We start from the raw sequence: 16,238 nt of genomic DNA on the forward strand, positions 1-16,238 counted from the left end.
TGCCCGGAGATGGGAAGGCAGAGCCTGCGCTCGGGCATCCTCCTGTTGGCGGCCCTGCTGTCTCTAAAAGGCGAGAAGCTGCCAAGCTGCGAGGACGCTCGGAAAGTTTTCCAGCTGCTGCAGATCGGCCCAGCCAAGGGGCTTCCGGAGACCCCGCAGGCAGGTAAGAGCGGGCTCCTCTCCGCAGGGCACCGCTGCAGGGCGTGCGCCGCCTTCCCCCGGGAGAGCCAGGGCTCCTGCACCCGGGAACGCAGCATTTCGGGGCAGTGTGAGGAGGGGCTGGCAGCGGGCGAGGGGTCTGAACTGCATGGGGCGGGGTACCACGCTGGCCCCTTTTCGGCCCCAGTGGGCGACTCTGCCTTGGGTGGTGGGTGTCAGGCGCAGGCAGGGCTGTGCTCCGCGCCTAGCAGGGCGCTGGTTGATTGAAGAATGCAGAGTTAGCAAAGCCCGGACTCCCTCAAGCAACTTCCTGCGGGCGGCCGGGCGGGCTCCTTCCATAGCGCTGCTGTCCTTACCCCCAAGCCCGCCCGGCCGCTCTCTGGAGGTTTTCTTTCTGCACGGCGGCGTCTTGGCTGCGGGAGGCTGGGAACCAGAGGGCAAAGCCGTGCGGGCAGGAGCAATGGTACGGTAGCGGTCCTGGACTGATGGCTGGCTCCTCTCGTCCTTTCCTCGGGCAGGTGGCGGCGCCACCTTCTTCTTGGGGAAATGCTGAGCGAGGGATTCCCAAGCCCCAGCAAACCTGCTGCAGGTTTTGAAATGGTGTCACTACCTGTGGTTAGTCAGTGGGGCTAGTCTCAGGAGAAAACATGGGTGAACGATAGCGGTCAGCCTTCCACATGGGCCGCTTCTAGCCCAGGTTTGCCCAGCGTAACACTTCGGCGTGAATGGGGAGAGGGGTATGTAGGAGCTGACCCCTTGCTACATGGGGGATGGAGAAAACAATGCCAAGGAGAAACTATAAACATGGAACTCCTGGGTTTGACACCAAATTAGGGTGACTGTATTTCCCAGACTGAAAACAGATTATGGGGCTGGCCCATAGGGTGCCCTTTCTCTCCTCCTCCGCCATATGTGGCTGGCCCTGTGGGGCACTGCCCCAGCGCTGCTCGCCTGACCTCCCCCCAACATTCCTCCATGCCTCCCGAGGGGGTGTGTGCCCGGAAATTTTTTTTTTGGGTGTGGGACTGGGCATTTGTTCCCTTTGGAATAACAGATGATCAGGGACGTCCAGGACTAGACTTAAAAAAGGAACAAAATGGAACCTATAGTCACTCTGCACCAAATCCAAGTGAAAGGGGCTTTTTCGTGGGAATGAGACTTTACAGGGCACCAACAACTTGGAAGGAGGGGAAAGGAACAAGAGAACTCCTTACTCCCCGAAACATCCCTTACTGGGGATGGATGGTGAAATGCCGTGATTACATGGGGGATTTGGCCCAAATTCAGCCATCAGGAGCCAGCCACTGATATAGCTGCACTACTGAATACACCCAGTGTAGACTGGGGAAAATCACTGTGAGCCATGACTTGCATCTGTGCAACTCAAGCAATATCAGGGAGAATTAAGCTTTGTAAGTGCAAATAATAGGTAGTGGCTACCCAGCAATAGTAGGGCAAAGGTGGGGCAAAAAAGTAAGGTGCTAGTTAACAGAGGTATCTGCAACTTTAAGTTAATACACTTGTGTCACGGTTCCTCCCCCACTCTGAACTCTAGGGTACAGATGTGGGGACCTGCATGAAAAACCTCCTAAGCTTATCTTTACCAGCTTAGGTCAAAACTTCCCCAAGGTACAAAATATTACCCCTGTTATCCTTGGACTGGCCGCTACCACCACCAAACTAATACTGGTTACTGGGGAAGAGCTGTTTGGACGCGTCCTTCCCCCCAAAATACTTCCCAAAACCTTGCACCCCACTTCCTGGACAAGGTTTGGTAAAAAGCCTCACCAATTTGCCTACGTGACTACAGACCCAGACCCTTGGATCTTAAGAACAATGAACAATCCTCCCAACACTTGCACTCCCCCTTTCCTGGGAAATGTTGGATAAAAAGCCTCACCAATTTGCATAGGTGACCACAGACCCAAACCCTTGGATCTGAAAACAATGAAAAAGCATTCAGTGTTTTACAAGAAGACTTTTAATAAAAAATAGAGGTAAATAGAAATAAAGAAATCCCCCCTGTAAAATCAGGATGGTAGATATCTTACAGGGTAATTAGATTCAAAAACATAGAGAACCCCTCTAGGCAAAACCTTAAGTTACAAAAAAGATACACAGACAGAAATAGTTATTCTATTCAGCACAATTCTTTTCTCAGCCATTTAAAGAAATCATAATCTAACACATACCTAGCTAGATTACTTACTAAAAGTTCTAAGACTCCATTCCTGTTCTGTCCCTGGCCAAGACGACTACAGACAGACCCAGACCCTTTGTTTCTCTCCCTCCTCCCAGCTTTTGAAAGTATCTTGTCTCCTCATTGGTCATTTTGGTCAGGTGCCAGCGAGGTTACCTTTAGCTTCTTAACCCTTTACAGGTGAGAGGAGCTTTCCCCTGGCCAGGAGGGATTTCAAAGGGGTTTACCCTTCCCTTTATATTTATGACAACCTGGTATTTGCATTACAAATGAAAATTCATGAGATTACTGTGATGAATTGAAATGACCCCATCCTACAAATAAAAGTGGTGTGAGTATCTTTACTCAAGTGAATAGTTCCATTGATTTCAGTGGTACTACTCCCACAGGTAGAATTACTTACATATGCCAGTATGTGCGGACTCAGGAACTTAGCCCTGGTCTACACTACGAGTTTAAGTCAAATTTAGCAGCCTTAGGTTGATTTAACCCTGCACCCGTCCACATGACTAAGCTATTTTTGTCGACTTAAAGGGCTCTTAAAATAGATTTTGGTACTCCTCCCCAACAAGGGGATTAGCGCTAAAATTGACATTGCTGAGTCGAATTTGGGGTAGTGTAGATGCAATTCAAAGGTATTGGCCTCTGGGAGCTATCCCAGAGTGCTCCATTGTGACCACTCTGGACAGCACTGTCAAGGTTCCTCCCCCACTCTGAACTCTAGGGTACAGATGTGGGGACCTGCATGAAAACCTCCTAAGCTTACTTTTACCAGCTTAGGTTAAAATTCCCCAAGGTACAAATTAATTTTATGCTTTGCCCTTGGAATATCCACTGCCACCACCAAACTCTAACTGGGTTTACTGGGAAACGTAGTTTGGACACATCTTTCCCCCCCAAATCCTTCCAACCCTTGCACCCCACTTCCTGGGAAAAGTTTGGTAAAAATCCTCACCAATTTGCATAGGTGACCACAGACCCAAACCCTTGGATCTGAGAACAATGAAAAAGCATTCAGTTTTCCTACAAGAAGACTTTTAATAGAAGTAGAAGTAAATAGAAATAAAGGAATCACCTCTGTAAAATCAGGATGGTAGATACCTTACAGGGTAATTAGATTCAAAACATAGAGAATCCCTCTAGGCAACACCTTAAGTTGCAAAAAAGACACACAGACAGGAATAGTCATTCTATTCAGCACAGTTCTTTTCTCAGCCATTTAAAGAAATCATAATCTAATATGTACCTAGCTAGATTACTTACTAAAAGTTCTAAGACTCCATTCCTGTTCTATCCCTGGCAAAAGCAGTGTACAGACAGACACAGACCCTTTGTTTCTCTCCCTCCTCCCAGCTTTTGAAAGAATCTTGTCTCCTCATTGGTCATTTTGGTCAGGTGCCAGCGAGGTTACCTTTAGCTTCTTAACCCTTTACAGGTGAGAGGATTTTCCTCTGGCCAGGAGGGATTTTAAAGGGGTTTACCCTTCCCTTTATATGTATGACAAGCACTTTCAACTCAGATGCACTAGTCAGGTACACAGGAAAAGCCCCGGGAGCTTTTGAATTTCATTTCCTGTTTGGCCAGCATGGCGAGCTCATTAGCACAGGTGACCATACAGTCCCCCAAAAGCGGGGGGAACTGGATCTGATCGCTGTATGGGGAGACGAATCCGGGCTATCAGAACTCCATTCCAAAAGACGTAATGCCAATATATATGCCAAAATCTCCAAGGGCAGATGTGAGGTGTTTACAGTGCTCACAACTGCAGCGGTGAGCGGAGCGGGCTCCCGCTTGCAGTGCTATGGCGTATGCGCGGGCAATCCAGGAAAAAGGGCAAGAAATGATTGTCTGCCATTGCTTTCACAGAGGGAGGGAGCAAGGGAATGGTCACTGACGACATGTACCCAAAACCACTGGCGGTTTCCTTGTCCATTATCTCAATTTTTTTTAATTAATAAAGAATGCATGGTTTCAAAACAATAGTTACTTGATTTTGAAGGAGGGAGGGTGGTTGGCTTACAGGGAATTAAAATCAACAAAGGGGGCGGGTTTGCATCAAGGAGAAACACACAACTGTCACACCGTAGCCTGGCCAGTCATGAAACTAGTTTTCAAAGTCTCTTGTGATACTCAGTGTGCCTTGCTGTGCTCTTCTAATCAGTGTCTGGCTGCTCAGAATCGGACGCCAGGCAATTTGCCTAAACCTCCCACCTGCCATAAATGTCCCCCCCTTACTCTCTCAGATATTATGGAGCACACAGCAAGCAGCAATAACAATGGGAATGTTGGTTGCGCTGGGGTCTGACCAACAACGCCAGTGAGCTTTTAAACATCCAAAGGCACATTCTACCATCATTCTGCACTTGCTCAGACTATAGTTGAACTGCTCCTTACGACTGTCCAGGCTTCATGAGCCATGGGAGCAAGGGGCAGGCGAAACTGCACGGTGCTGCCGGCTGGGAGAGCAGCCTGAGGCAGAAGCCTCCAGCTCGCAGGAGATCAGGATAGCAGAGTTGCAGCGGAAGCGGTGGAGCGAGCAAAACACCATTGATGAGGACGGCTAGCAGTCGTACTGCACCATCTGCTGCAGAGTTGCAGGGAAGCAGTGGAGCCGTTCACCATTGATGCGAAGGCACCCAGGAGCTGCTGCAGTGTGGCCAAGGCAAAAGAGCAGGAGCCCTGGAGCTGTTTCATGTGGAACGTGCGCCTGCAAGACTTCTTCACCAGTGACAAAGGACAGGAATATGATGCACCTAAAATCTAAAAAGACCTGCACATTTCCCAGAGTCACTACCCTTGATAACAGAATGTCAATGATTGCATTGGCTACTTGGATCACAGCAGCCCTCATAGTAGACTTGCCCACAACAGCAGTGGTGACGGTGAGCTGAGTGGGCTCCCGCTTGCAGTGCTATGGCATCTGTGCAGTTAACCCAGGAAAAAAGCCACGAAACTATTGTCTGCCTTTGCTTTCATGGAGGGAGGGAGAGAGGGAGGGGCGACTGACAACATGTACCCAAAACCACCCACGACAATGTTTTTGCCCCATCAGGCATTGGGAGCTCAACCCAGAATTCCAATGGGCAATGGAGACTGCGGGAACTGTGGGATAGCTACCCACAAGTGCACCGCTCCGAAAGTCTACGCTAGCCACGGTACTGTTGACGCACTCTGCCAACTTAATGAACTTAGTGGGGACGCACGCAATCGACTGTATAAAACCGCTTCTGAAAAATCGACTTCTAGAAAATCGACCTAATTTCATAGTGTAGACATACCCTTAGACATATGAAGATTGACCATCACGGGCACAGTCTCACAGGAAATGTTTTCTGTAAATGGGGAAGCTATGATTAAAAATTATCTTAAAACGGTGATAGTTTCTTCTTCTTCCCAGGCCTGGTCTACACCAGAAAGTTTTACCAGCATACTTATATCAGTTAAGGAGGAGGGGGGGGGAAGGGGGAATCACATCCTTAACTTACATAGCAATGCTGGCAAAAGCCCTACTGTAGTTATACTGGCAAAAAACCCTCCTTTTGCTGATGTAACTTATTCTGTTTGGGGAAGTAGTTTAAGATATAGTTATATTGTCAAAAGGACTCTTTTGCCTATGTTAACTGCATCTTTGCCAGGGGTATTTGCCAGTATAGTTCTTCAGGGGTATCTATATTGGCTAATCCTTTTAAGTGTAGGCAAGACCTAAGGGAACTTGTTTTCTCCTCCTTTACTGAAGAAATGAAGTTAGTGGTATGGTGTACCATAGACTTATGCCTAAAATCTCATTGTAATATTTAGTATTTTAATACTCAGATACAGATCGTTTGTAAACTATATTGATGGTAATATTAAGAATGGGCTAAGCCTGAAATATTTATGGAATTATAGTACTTTCATTTAAATCTTTGTTTCCACATTTCATAGGAAGCTTAAGTCACATTCTTTAAATCTCATTAGACAGTAAAAATGTCCTTAGCTACAGATTGTATTGTCAGAATGTAATGATCAAAAAGATGGACAGATCGTTTGGAAGGACGTATTGGAGATGGGCTTGAACCAAATCCTCAAAGCTGAACAACTCTCCCTCTGGGGGAATTTGGATCTAGATCCAAACCTTGTAGCTAGTGTGCATCTCTAGTGTTGCTTATTTAGTTAAATGTGAACAATGTCAGTTTTTTGAGATCTTATCAATTGTACTAAGTGATAGCTGTGGGTTGATAGGACAAAATGCCAAGAGAATAGAGACATAACTTTCACACTTTACACAGTGGGTTTTAGTCTTAATGTTGTAAGGTTCACTTTCTGGATAAGCAGTTAGGAATAGGCCTTTTGGTAAAGCTTTTCTGACAATATATAGAAATATGTTCAGTATATATTGCTTATTAGCTGTGTATTTTACTGTTATTAAGAACATTTTGAAGCATGTTTCACTGGATATTCTAGTATTGCAATAATAGCAGTTTACAAAGTTATGGTTCAGATAACCTTTTGGATTAAAAATATAATGTTGATTCTCAGACCAATGGAGAATATTTCTAGAGAGTAGGGAGGGATGCTTAAAGGACCCTGAGTTAAGGGGGGTAAATCTTTCAAACGTAATGCACTTGTCAAATGCTTTGTGTATTTGGGTAACTCGGATGAATTAATTTTAAAATTCCTAAGGTGCCTTAGGCATTGGGCCTAATCTTGCATATACTTAAGCATGTGTGCAATTTTACTCTTGCGAGAAATTCTCATTGGGGCCTAGTCTGTAATGAAAGATAGTGACATGTTTCAAAATAACGAAAGTAAGAATCTGACAACTGCATATTGGAGATTTATATACACACACATATTGGGACAATCTTGTATTGGGACAGCTCATGTGCGTAGGGGTCGTTTGCTGAGTAAGGATTGCAGAATTAGGCCTTGTATTTGGAGTGCCACACACTGAAAAAAATGCAGCTGCTCCTGCGTACACTCAAAAACAATGTAATTCAGTAAGTGAGCCTCTTTCATCCCTGGTATAACTGTGTTGTAGTCAGTGGAGTTACACCAAGGAAGAATTAGGGTCATTTTGTTCATTTCAGATCTGAGTGTGTGATCAGCGTGTTTTCCCCCTCTCTCCTTTTTAATAATAAAAACCAAACAACCCTTCCATGAAAGAGAACTATACTGATGTAAATTTCACTAAGTTTACTCAGTCTCCTTAACTATGATTTGCTCAATGATGCATAAGTCTGTGTTCAATCATTGTGTATCATATATTATAATAAAACACTTAAATACATATGTAAGGGGACTGTTGCCCCTTTACTAACAGTCAGTCGGGGTGTTTTGGTTGGCTAGCTCCCAGTACTAAAAGGGGAAGGGTCTATGGGAAATCAGGACCCTGAGACTGACAGCCCCCAGGAACAATGGGGAGAGGCCAATGTTCCAGGTCAGCCTGAACGACAGGGCGGGCAGGCTAATCAGGGAGTCAGGAGGCCAGGGAGGTTCTGTCCTCCGTGTGAGCTGGATTTGCTTGGGTCAGACAGAGTGGAGCTGAGCTAAGGAGAAAGCAGGGGCCCAAGCTAAGCTGGGGAGCAGAGCTGGGCCAGATCCAGAGGGACCAGAAAAGCAGCCCAGAGAGAGCAGACCCTGGCCTGGGAGCAGAGCTGCAGCCCCAAGGCCAGAGGCACAGCCCAGAGAGAGCAGACTTGCCCTGGGAGGAGAGCTGCAGCAACCAGAGCCAGAGGGGCCAGAGAAGCAGCCCAGGGAGCTGGAGGCAGAGCAGCAGCAGCAGTGCAGAGACAGAGTGGTGGAGCTGGGGCTGGAACAGTCTGGACCTGGGTGTGGTGAGCAGCTGGGGAGAGCGAGGGGGACCCTGGGCAGCGGACCCAGCACAGAGAGACTCCTCAGCCAAGGGGCTCTGCAGGCCAGGCTTGGATTGTAACCCCGACAGGGCGGTGGCGATACTGGGAAGAAGGGTCCAACCACTTAGAGCCTGAGAGCGTGTGGCTACCACCAGAGCAAGTGTCCAACCCACAGCATCCCTACAGCACAGCCAGGGCCTGAGAAGAAGGCCTGGGACTTACAAGGAACAGACTGTGAACTGCCCGGACATTCTAGAGACACTGTTTGTGATGTTCCCTGCCACAGAGCGGGTTGATGTGTTTCCTTTAACCTTTCCCATTTTTCCTTATTTTTTTTTTATTTAATTATTAATTAAATAACTTGCATTTGCTTTAACTTGTATGTAATGGTCAGTGGGCCAGAGAAGTGCCCAGTGCAGAGAGAGTACCCCGGAGTGGGGACACCCTAGCCCCTGTCCTAGGTGACCACAGCAGGGTTGGGGGTCGAGCCCCCCAGGAATCCTGGGCCCAGCCTTGTTGGGGTTACGAGGACTCTGCCAGACAGGAGAGTGGAAGGGAAGTCCTCAAGGGCAGGGAGGCCACTGGGTAAAGGAAGTGGGAGTGAGGACTCAGATCCTTTCGCTAGCCCACTTCACCGGGGTAGTACAGAAGCCAGGAAAGTTCCCCACAAGAGTGGGACTATTCCCCTGCTTACACATAGCTCTCAGAACACTTCACATTTGCAGTCTGTGCTTGAACTCTTTGGCTATTTGCCTAATTTTCTTAATGGTAAAACTGTTGTAATTGTATTATCTTATTTTTCTGTAGTCTTAAAAGACCTTTCTTATGGTAGTTGAGGACTTCATACGATGATATACACTGAACTCAGTGTTAAGTGTAAAGAATAAGCACTTATTCCAGTTTTATACTAGCTGTCCCTAACCCACCCACAAAATTTCCCCCAGCACTTCTTTATGTATTTTTAACAAAAAATCACTTTTTAAATAGTTCAGTTACGAGTAACTGTAAACTAGATTCAACTCTGGTTCCCTGGTGCATGGTTCGAGGCTACAGTTGCAGAAGCATTTACTGTAATCCAGGTGCCTCCCTCTTGTGGAGAAAATGTTTCTGGTAGGGCAGGGAGACAGAAAACAAAATGGCAAATGCCTTCCAGGTTTAAAATGCTGAATTCTGTGGCATATTGAAAAGCTGCCATATTCCATGCTGCCATGGAATCACAAAGTCCAGGGAGTCCTGACTGAGATGAATGGGGCAGTTCATATTTATTAGAGGTGTTGTTTCAAGCTCTCTGCAGAGTCACGCAGGAATCATTACATTGGTTATGCTCAGTTCACCTTCTGAAGTTATCTGTGCAATCACAGATATAACTAAAAAAAGAGAGAACTGCTGAGATTGAACAATACAGTTATTCTGTGCCAAGTGGTGAATTCCATGGCAAACTCCTTTGCTACAGAACTGTGTAATATATGGGATGCTAATAATAGGCAAATGGATAAATGAGGCAGGCAATGTAAAGATATGTACTTGCAGTGATGCTGTTCAATCAGTAGAAGACTTTTTGTGGTATATGCAAAGCTCCAGAAAAGATGGAAGCCCGCTTGTTTTATGCCTATTGTGCAGGGTAGATTTGATTTAAATCATGATTTAAATCACTAGTCAAGAAGACTTGACTTAATCATGGATTTCTACATAGAAGTGCATTCTTGTTGATTGTAATAACCTTAATACATATTCTTCACAACTCAGATGTAGGTTTCATTTTTAGAAGGTACACACTTTAAACATTTTTAAAGTGATTTATTTTGAAAACTTTTCAGATTAGTTTTACAGCTCTATCAGAAAATGAATGATTGTTTGGTTATTTCATTTGCCAAAAGTAATTGAAGCAGATAGTTCACCTCCCAATGACTTCATAAATATCTCCAATTCAACAGGTTAATCATTAATATTTGAAGGATTTTCTTGACATGCTGTACTAGGAGGAGAACATCCGATGAAGTGAGCTGTAGCTCACGAAAGCTTATGCTCAAGTAAATGTGTTAGTCTCTAAGGTGCCACAAGTACTCCTTTTCTTATTACCAGACATTTAAATTGTTTTATTTAACGTTATGTATTCTGGATTTTTTTCTTCAACAGCGAACATATAATATTTTAACAAAGCAATGAATTATTGAATTTAGTTAAACATTCAAGCTTTTTAAATTCAGGTTTCTTTTTGTTAAAATTGTTTAACTAAAATAGTTTAAAAACCAAAACCAAAAATTAAATTGACTATCAGTCAGGTCAACATTAGAAACTTAAAATATTGGCTTCTGCAGCTAACTCAGTTGTTTTCACCTTCATTTTCCTGTTTGTTCATAATCTGGAAAAGAAAAACAAGCTTTCCTGCTTTTTCAGGTTCCAAATGATTTCTCAATTTGAAATGAATTAGTCCAAAGGAAGAAAATATTCTTTCTACATCGGCAGAAGAAGCTACTGCTGTTAAAAGTGAGATTATCGCATCAACAGTCTCTGAATCCAAGTGCTTAAGTGACTTCCACTAGTTCACTGGTGTGACTTTCTTTAAAACATCATCAGCAAACATATATTTCTTGAATGGTTCATCCTTAGCTCTGAAGTTTATTATAGTTGGCATTATGGAGGGATGGTTGCTGGATGTCCATGTCATAGCCAACTCCTCTTCTTCAGCAGTTAAGGTTTGATCTTGGTACCTAGTATTGAGAATGTTTGCAAGAAAATGAACTGGAGATAGTGCTTGTCCCATTTGTTTTTTAATGCTTGTAATTTAACTCTGTCATTGCATATTTCTCTTTTTAAGATCTCACTCAGTTCCTTCCAAATTTCAATAGCATCACCAATAAAACAGCTATTTCCCTGCATTTTGTTCAAGGCTACAGGAATAGGCTTCAGGGTACTCAGCATGTGTTCAACATTGCTTTTAAGCCCAATGTTGAGAACTTTGACTGTGACAGTGCCATCTATTTTTTTCACGATTTTGTTAAATAATTTCTTCTCATCTTGGATACTTTGCAGAGTTGTTTGTGACCAAGCTGTGTACTAGACATTTGAATTTTTTTTACTGTTTGTTATAGCTTTTTTCTGCTGCTACTTGTAAGTATTTTGCTGTGTGCACATTTCCTGATGTATCAATTGTTTCTGTAAGGAAGACATTCCCTTCTTTTGTTGTCACACAAGCACATACAACAGGATCATTGTGGACATTGCTCCATCCATCAAGACTCAGGTTAACAACTTTACCCTCTAGTACTGCTCAATTTCTTTTGCACACTGCTCAATTTCTCTTTCATACACTTTATCCAGCAATTTGCCTGTGACATCTGCTCTGTTGGGTGGACTGTATTCTGGTCTTAATTTCTGAACCATGTTAATGAAGTGTGGGTTCTCAATTATACAGAGCGGAGAATTTGTTGTATAAACAAACCAGGCAATTTTTTCATCAATTGCCTCTTTTTCTAATCTGCTGGTTCTTATCACAAACTTATCTGTGGTTGTTTCTGGATGATGGAGATTTTTTTTCTTTTTGCTACAGGTGATATAATACTGTGGCTATGTGACATACATGATGTGACTGAAACACTATCACTGGCAGATAACTCTGAAACTATAGAAAATGATGGTGACCTTGAAGGTGGATAGTCTTCGGAATCCTGTATGTTCAGGATGGATTCTCCTAAACAAAATAAGTCAATGCAGTTATTTAATTATTACCACCATATTGCTCATTTAGTATAACTCATTGCATTCTCTGACACTATTACTTTAAAGGTGAAACTGTTAAAGGAAGATCTTCCTATTTCATCTATTTATTTTTCATCACAACTGCATCTAAAATGATAGTACCATAGAGTAACAACTATATTTTTTGCTCAAACATGAGAATTCAAGAATAGGTCAGAAGGAAGACAGGCAGTCCTTAAGAAAGAAGTATGAAATAAATAAAGTTTACCAACCTGAAGATCCTGCATGTTCAGACATGTTTCTTTCATCATCTTCAACACAGCTTCCTCCTGAGTAGGAACACTTCTCACAATGTTTTATTTGGGCAATCAGGCCTTGAATTTCTTTGTTGCACTGTTTGTATTTTGCACGCTTGCCTGTTTTACCCACAGGTAGAGGAACTTCATTAATATATTCCCAAACTGGCACTCTTTTACGGCCTGCTTCCATTATAGGTTTTCCCTTCTAGTGAGAGAATGGTATGGTAGATCTCAAATCAATGAAGGCTACACTCAGAAAGGCCTGAAGACTTCCGGAATATGCTGCTCAAACAGTTTCACTTTTGTTTCTACTGCCTATCCCTCCTTTCTCACATTTGTCTCCAGACTGCTTCTCCTTGTCCAGATCTATTCCGCCCCCAACAATCTTCTATTCACTGAACTTTTTAAAACTTTTATAGAGAGGTAAGGGATTGACTCTGTGTACACAAATTTGCAGAGGGACAATAGGATTGAGGTCTGTTATTTCCCACCTCTAGATATTATTTTTGCTGTTAACAAGCACGTTATCGCTGGAGACACAAATCCACAGTTTGAGAACTGCAAAACTAAGCATCTCTGATGGTATCTTCTAGACTGAGCACTGAGTCCCATATTGTAGATAGAAGGATTACCTAAATAATCTATACAGAAGCCCCAGGAACCCCATAAAATTGGGTCCCTAATCCATGAACTATTGGAACTCATTTACAAAAGTTTTCTTAAACATTACATGACTCTATTGTCTCATACTATAGAATTGGAATTTATAATCCCTATTCAATGATGAGATATCTTTGAGCTGTAATGTATCTTAATTAAACTATCTTTAGGTTTTTTTCCTTAAAAAGCATTTTATAAAAAAAAAATTGATTTAAAAAAAATTGATTTTTATCCACCCCTGCTATTGTATAAGGAGGACTGTTACTCCATATATAATAAAGAGTCTGAAGTAAACCTTTAAAAAGATGAGTTTGTTCCTTAATATAAAGAAATGATCCAGGGTGTTTCAGCTGTGATAGACCAGCAGAATGGCCTGTGTGGAAGCAACATTTGGCATATATTGTGGGGATTGCCACCAAGCTCAAAAAGGAGGAAGGTGGGTTTGATAGCAATGGAGCAGCTAGTGCTGAAGGGGAGTCTGTCCCTTTCTGGAAGCGAAGAGTGCTTAGTGGAGTGGAGCTTAACCAGGCCAGGATGTTCTGAGCAGACTCTGTGGTCTCTGAATTTGGCTTAGAGGGACAAGTCACAAAGTAAGATGAGCAGAATTTGGCCTCAAATATGCTATTTTCTCTTTCACTAATGGCTAAAGACCTGATTCTGCAAACTGTCAGATGAGTGGATCAAGTTATTGGGAATAAGGATTTGCAGGACTGAAGCCATGTATGAGAGTATGAATTCAACTCAAGGCCTTTAGTAAGTAAATACACCTAAAGCAAAAGAATAGTTAAAATTTCATTCTCAATAAAGCTGTGGCTCACTTAAGGCAACTTATTAATTAGCCCACTTTTACAGTGGGCTCATGTAGGTAGCTCTTCATTACGAAACTTATGGCAAGCCAAATTTGTGAATACTTCACACACAGGACCAGATTATTCCTCGTATTAGTGGTAGGACTTACCTAAAAAATCATTCTAAATGGGTTGCAGTCTAGAAGCCTTCAGAGCTCTGTATAAAAGAGATAGTGTTTTCCTTGGATGTTACTGGAGCTAAAAAGTTTTTTCCACTTTTCCATAATCAACATAATCTGCCACTAGTGTAAACTTCTTCTGGGGGAGAGAGGAGGCTCATATAAAAAATGTGCAGACATTTTCTTGATATTAGTGAAACTGAAACAGAATGACCCTCTCTCTCTCTCTCTCACTGTCATGCACACACTTCTGCAATAAAACTGCTGTTAGTTCTACAGCCCTAGTTAAGAAACACATGTACAAATCCATGTAGTGGGTCTCAAACTATCACTCTATTCTTAGTCAATTGGGTTCTTTTGCATGTTGGATTCAGTTACTTTACGCCAGTCATTAAAAGCAGCTGTGTTTAATGAGCTGGAACAGAAATAGTCAATAAAATGAACTTTTATGTGTACGTGATTAGCAGTCTTAAAGTAAAAACAATGTTCCTATAGGAGCTTGGAGTGATATCCATGTTAAAAAGATGCTATTTTTTTTAATGTTTAATATAAAAATAAAGGAGTGATTGAAATGAGAATATCAGAGTCCGCTACAAACCACAGCCATAAACAAATACTTATTTTATTTTAGAACATTTCTGGGAGTTCTAATGATCTTTTTGTAATTGTAACATAAGGCTGGTCTATGTAAAATACCATGATTCCCTTCTCCCCCCTGGAAAAAGTGGAAGAAGGTTTCAAAATGTGAAGGTTTGACATTTATTTGAAATTATGCAGAATTTGGATAACATGAATAGTTATAAGCTAGGGGTTCCCAAACTTGGTTTGTAGCTTGTTCAGGGTAAGCCCCTGGCAGGCCGCAAGACACTCTATTTACCTGAGTGTCCACAGGTATGGCCGCTCGCAGCTCCCAGTGGCTGCGGTTCACCGTTCCCAGCCAATGGGAGCTGCGGGAAGCAGTGGCTCGGCCCGGCCCGCTCCGCTTCCCGCAGCTCCCGTTGGCCAGGAACAGCGAAATGCAGCCACTGGGAGCTGCAAGCAGCCATACCTGTGGACACTCAGGTAAATAGAGTGTCTCGCGGCCTGCCAGGGGCTTACCCTGAACAAGCCACAAACCAAGTTTGGGAACCCCTGTTAAAAGCTATTTCATTATGTACATATAATGTTTGTACCAATGGTATATAATGCCTCCTGAACATGAAGCCTCACAAGACAGGTATTTTACAGATAGGTACCTCATTTTACCTGATTTTATTTAAGAGGTGCTGAGTACCTGTTAAATCAGTGGGTGCTGTAGATGGTCAGTGCCTCTGAAAATCAGGCCACTATTGATATGACTAATGTCACATATCAAATCAGTGGCAGAGCTGGAAATAGAATCCACAGGTCCTAAGTTCTAGTCCCCTGATCTGACAACTGGACCACACACTCCCAATCAAAAATTCTGATGCATTGCACAATAATTCCATTGAGTAAAATGGTGCTACTATGCAACACTTTATTTCCCAAGTAACCTGACAACACTTTGTAGAGGTTCATCACTCTTGTGTTTTCAATTCCAAGCAGTGATAAAACCTTTAGATATAGATATACCTGTTGAGAACTGGAGACTAAGGAAGACAGTACTGAATACCAAGGAAGTGGTTTCCCAAGCAACAGAATCTTGGCAGAAGTTGTTACCTTATCAATCTGAATGTGTACGTGCTATGTGGGGATTTTACAGGTTTGTTTAATGTGTGCAGGGGAAACAGATAAAATATACTCCTTACTGGGCATGTTAATGAAAATGATACTGTTTTTAGTGATGGGAATACTGGATACCAACTATATCAAATAATAAAATGTTGTTGCTTGCAGGTAAACAGGCCCTTTAGGGTACGTCTACACCAACTGCAGCCTGAATAGTAATGTTAAAGCACCATCTGCACAATTATTTTTGACGCACTAACATGATTCCAACTAGCACATGTCTGTGGACCTGGACTGGGAGGCTCACTCCCAGATGCAGTGAAGATACCCTGATAACTCAATATTTTTGTTAGACTTCCAAGGAAGCAGATAGAAAATTAATTTATTCAAAAATGTACAGTATATTTTTACAAGTTTTAGTGAATTTAGTGATTGGGAATGTCCCCAATAGAAGGCCTCTGTAGAGAGAGGTCTGTTGCCTGTATTTTGCCTGTTTTAGGTGTAGGAATGCTGCCAATGCACTGGAGCAACCAACCAGTTCAGTCTTAAGTCATTGACCTCTATTGGGGGAAAAGCAACATATTTGCCAGTTCTGAGGATAAGTTTTGACATGGACAATTGATAATTAGGAACTGGACTGAAGCTGAATGTCAGATATGCCTTTTGCTCATTACTGACTATATGGCTATATTTCAATGAGTGATGGTGGAATGGCTCTGTGTCCCTTTATT

The 16,238-nt window shown here is 42.9% G+C and overlaps 1 protein-coding gene across 1 annotated transcript in view; it reads left to right on the forward strand.

Moving 5' to 3' along the window:
- The window catches only part of GPC5 (glypican 5), a 595,791-nt gene continuing 579,553 nt past the window's right edge, over nt 1-16,238 (forward strand). The window contains exon 1 of the mRNA XM_073347708.1: nt 1-163. Coding sequence (XP_073203809.1) covers nt 10-163 — 154 coding nt within the window. The 5' untranslated portion in view covers nt 1-9. The remainder of the gene's footprint in view (nt 164-16,238) is intronic.

Source organism: Lepidochelys kempii, chromosome 1, assembly GCF_965140265.1.
Source record: "Lepidochelys kempii isolate rLepKem1 chromosome 1, rLepKem1.hap2, whole genome shotgun sequence".
NCBI lineage: Eukaryota > Metazoa > Chordata > Testudines > Cheloniidae > Lepidochelys > Lepidochelys kempii.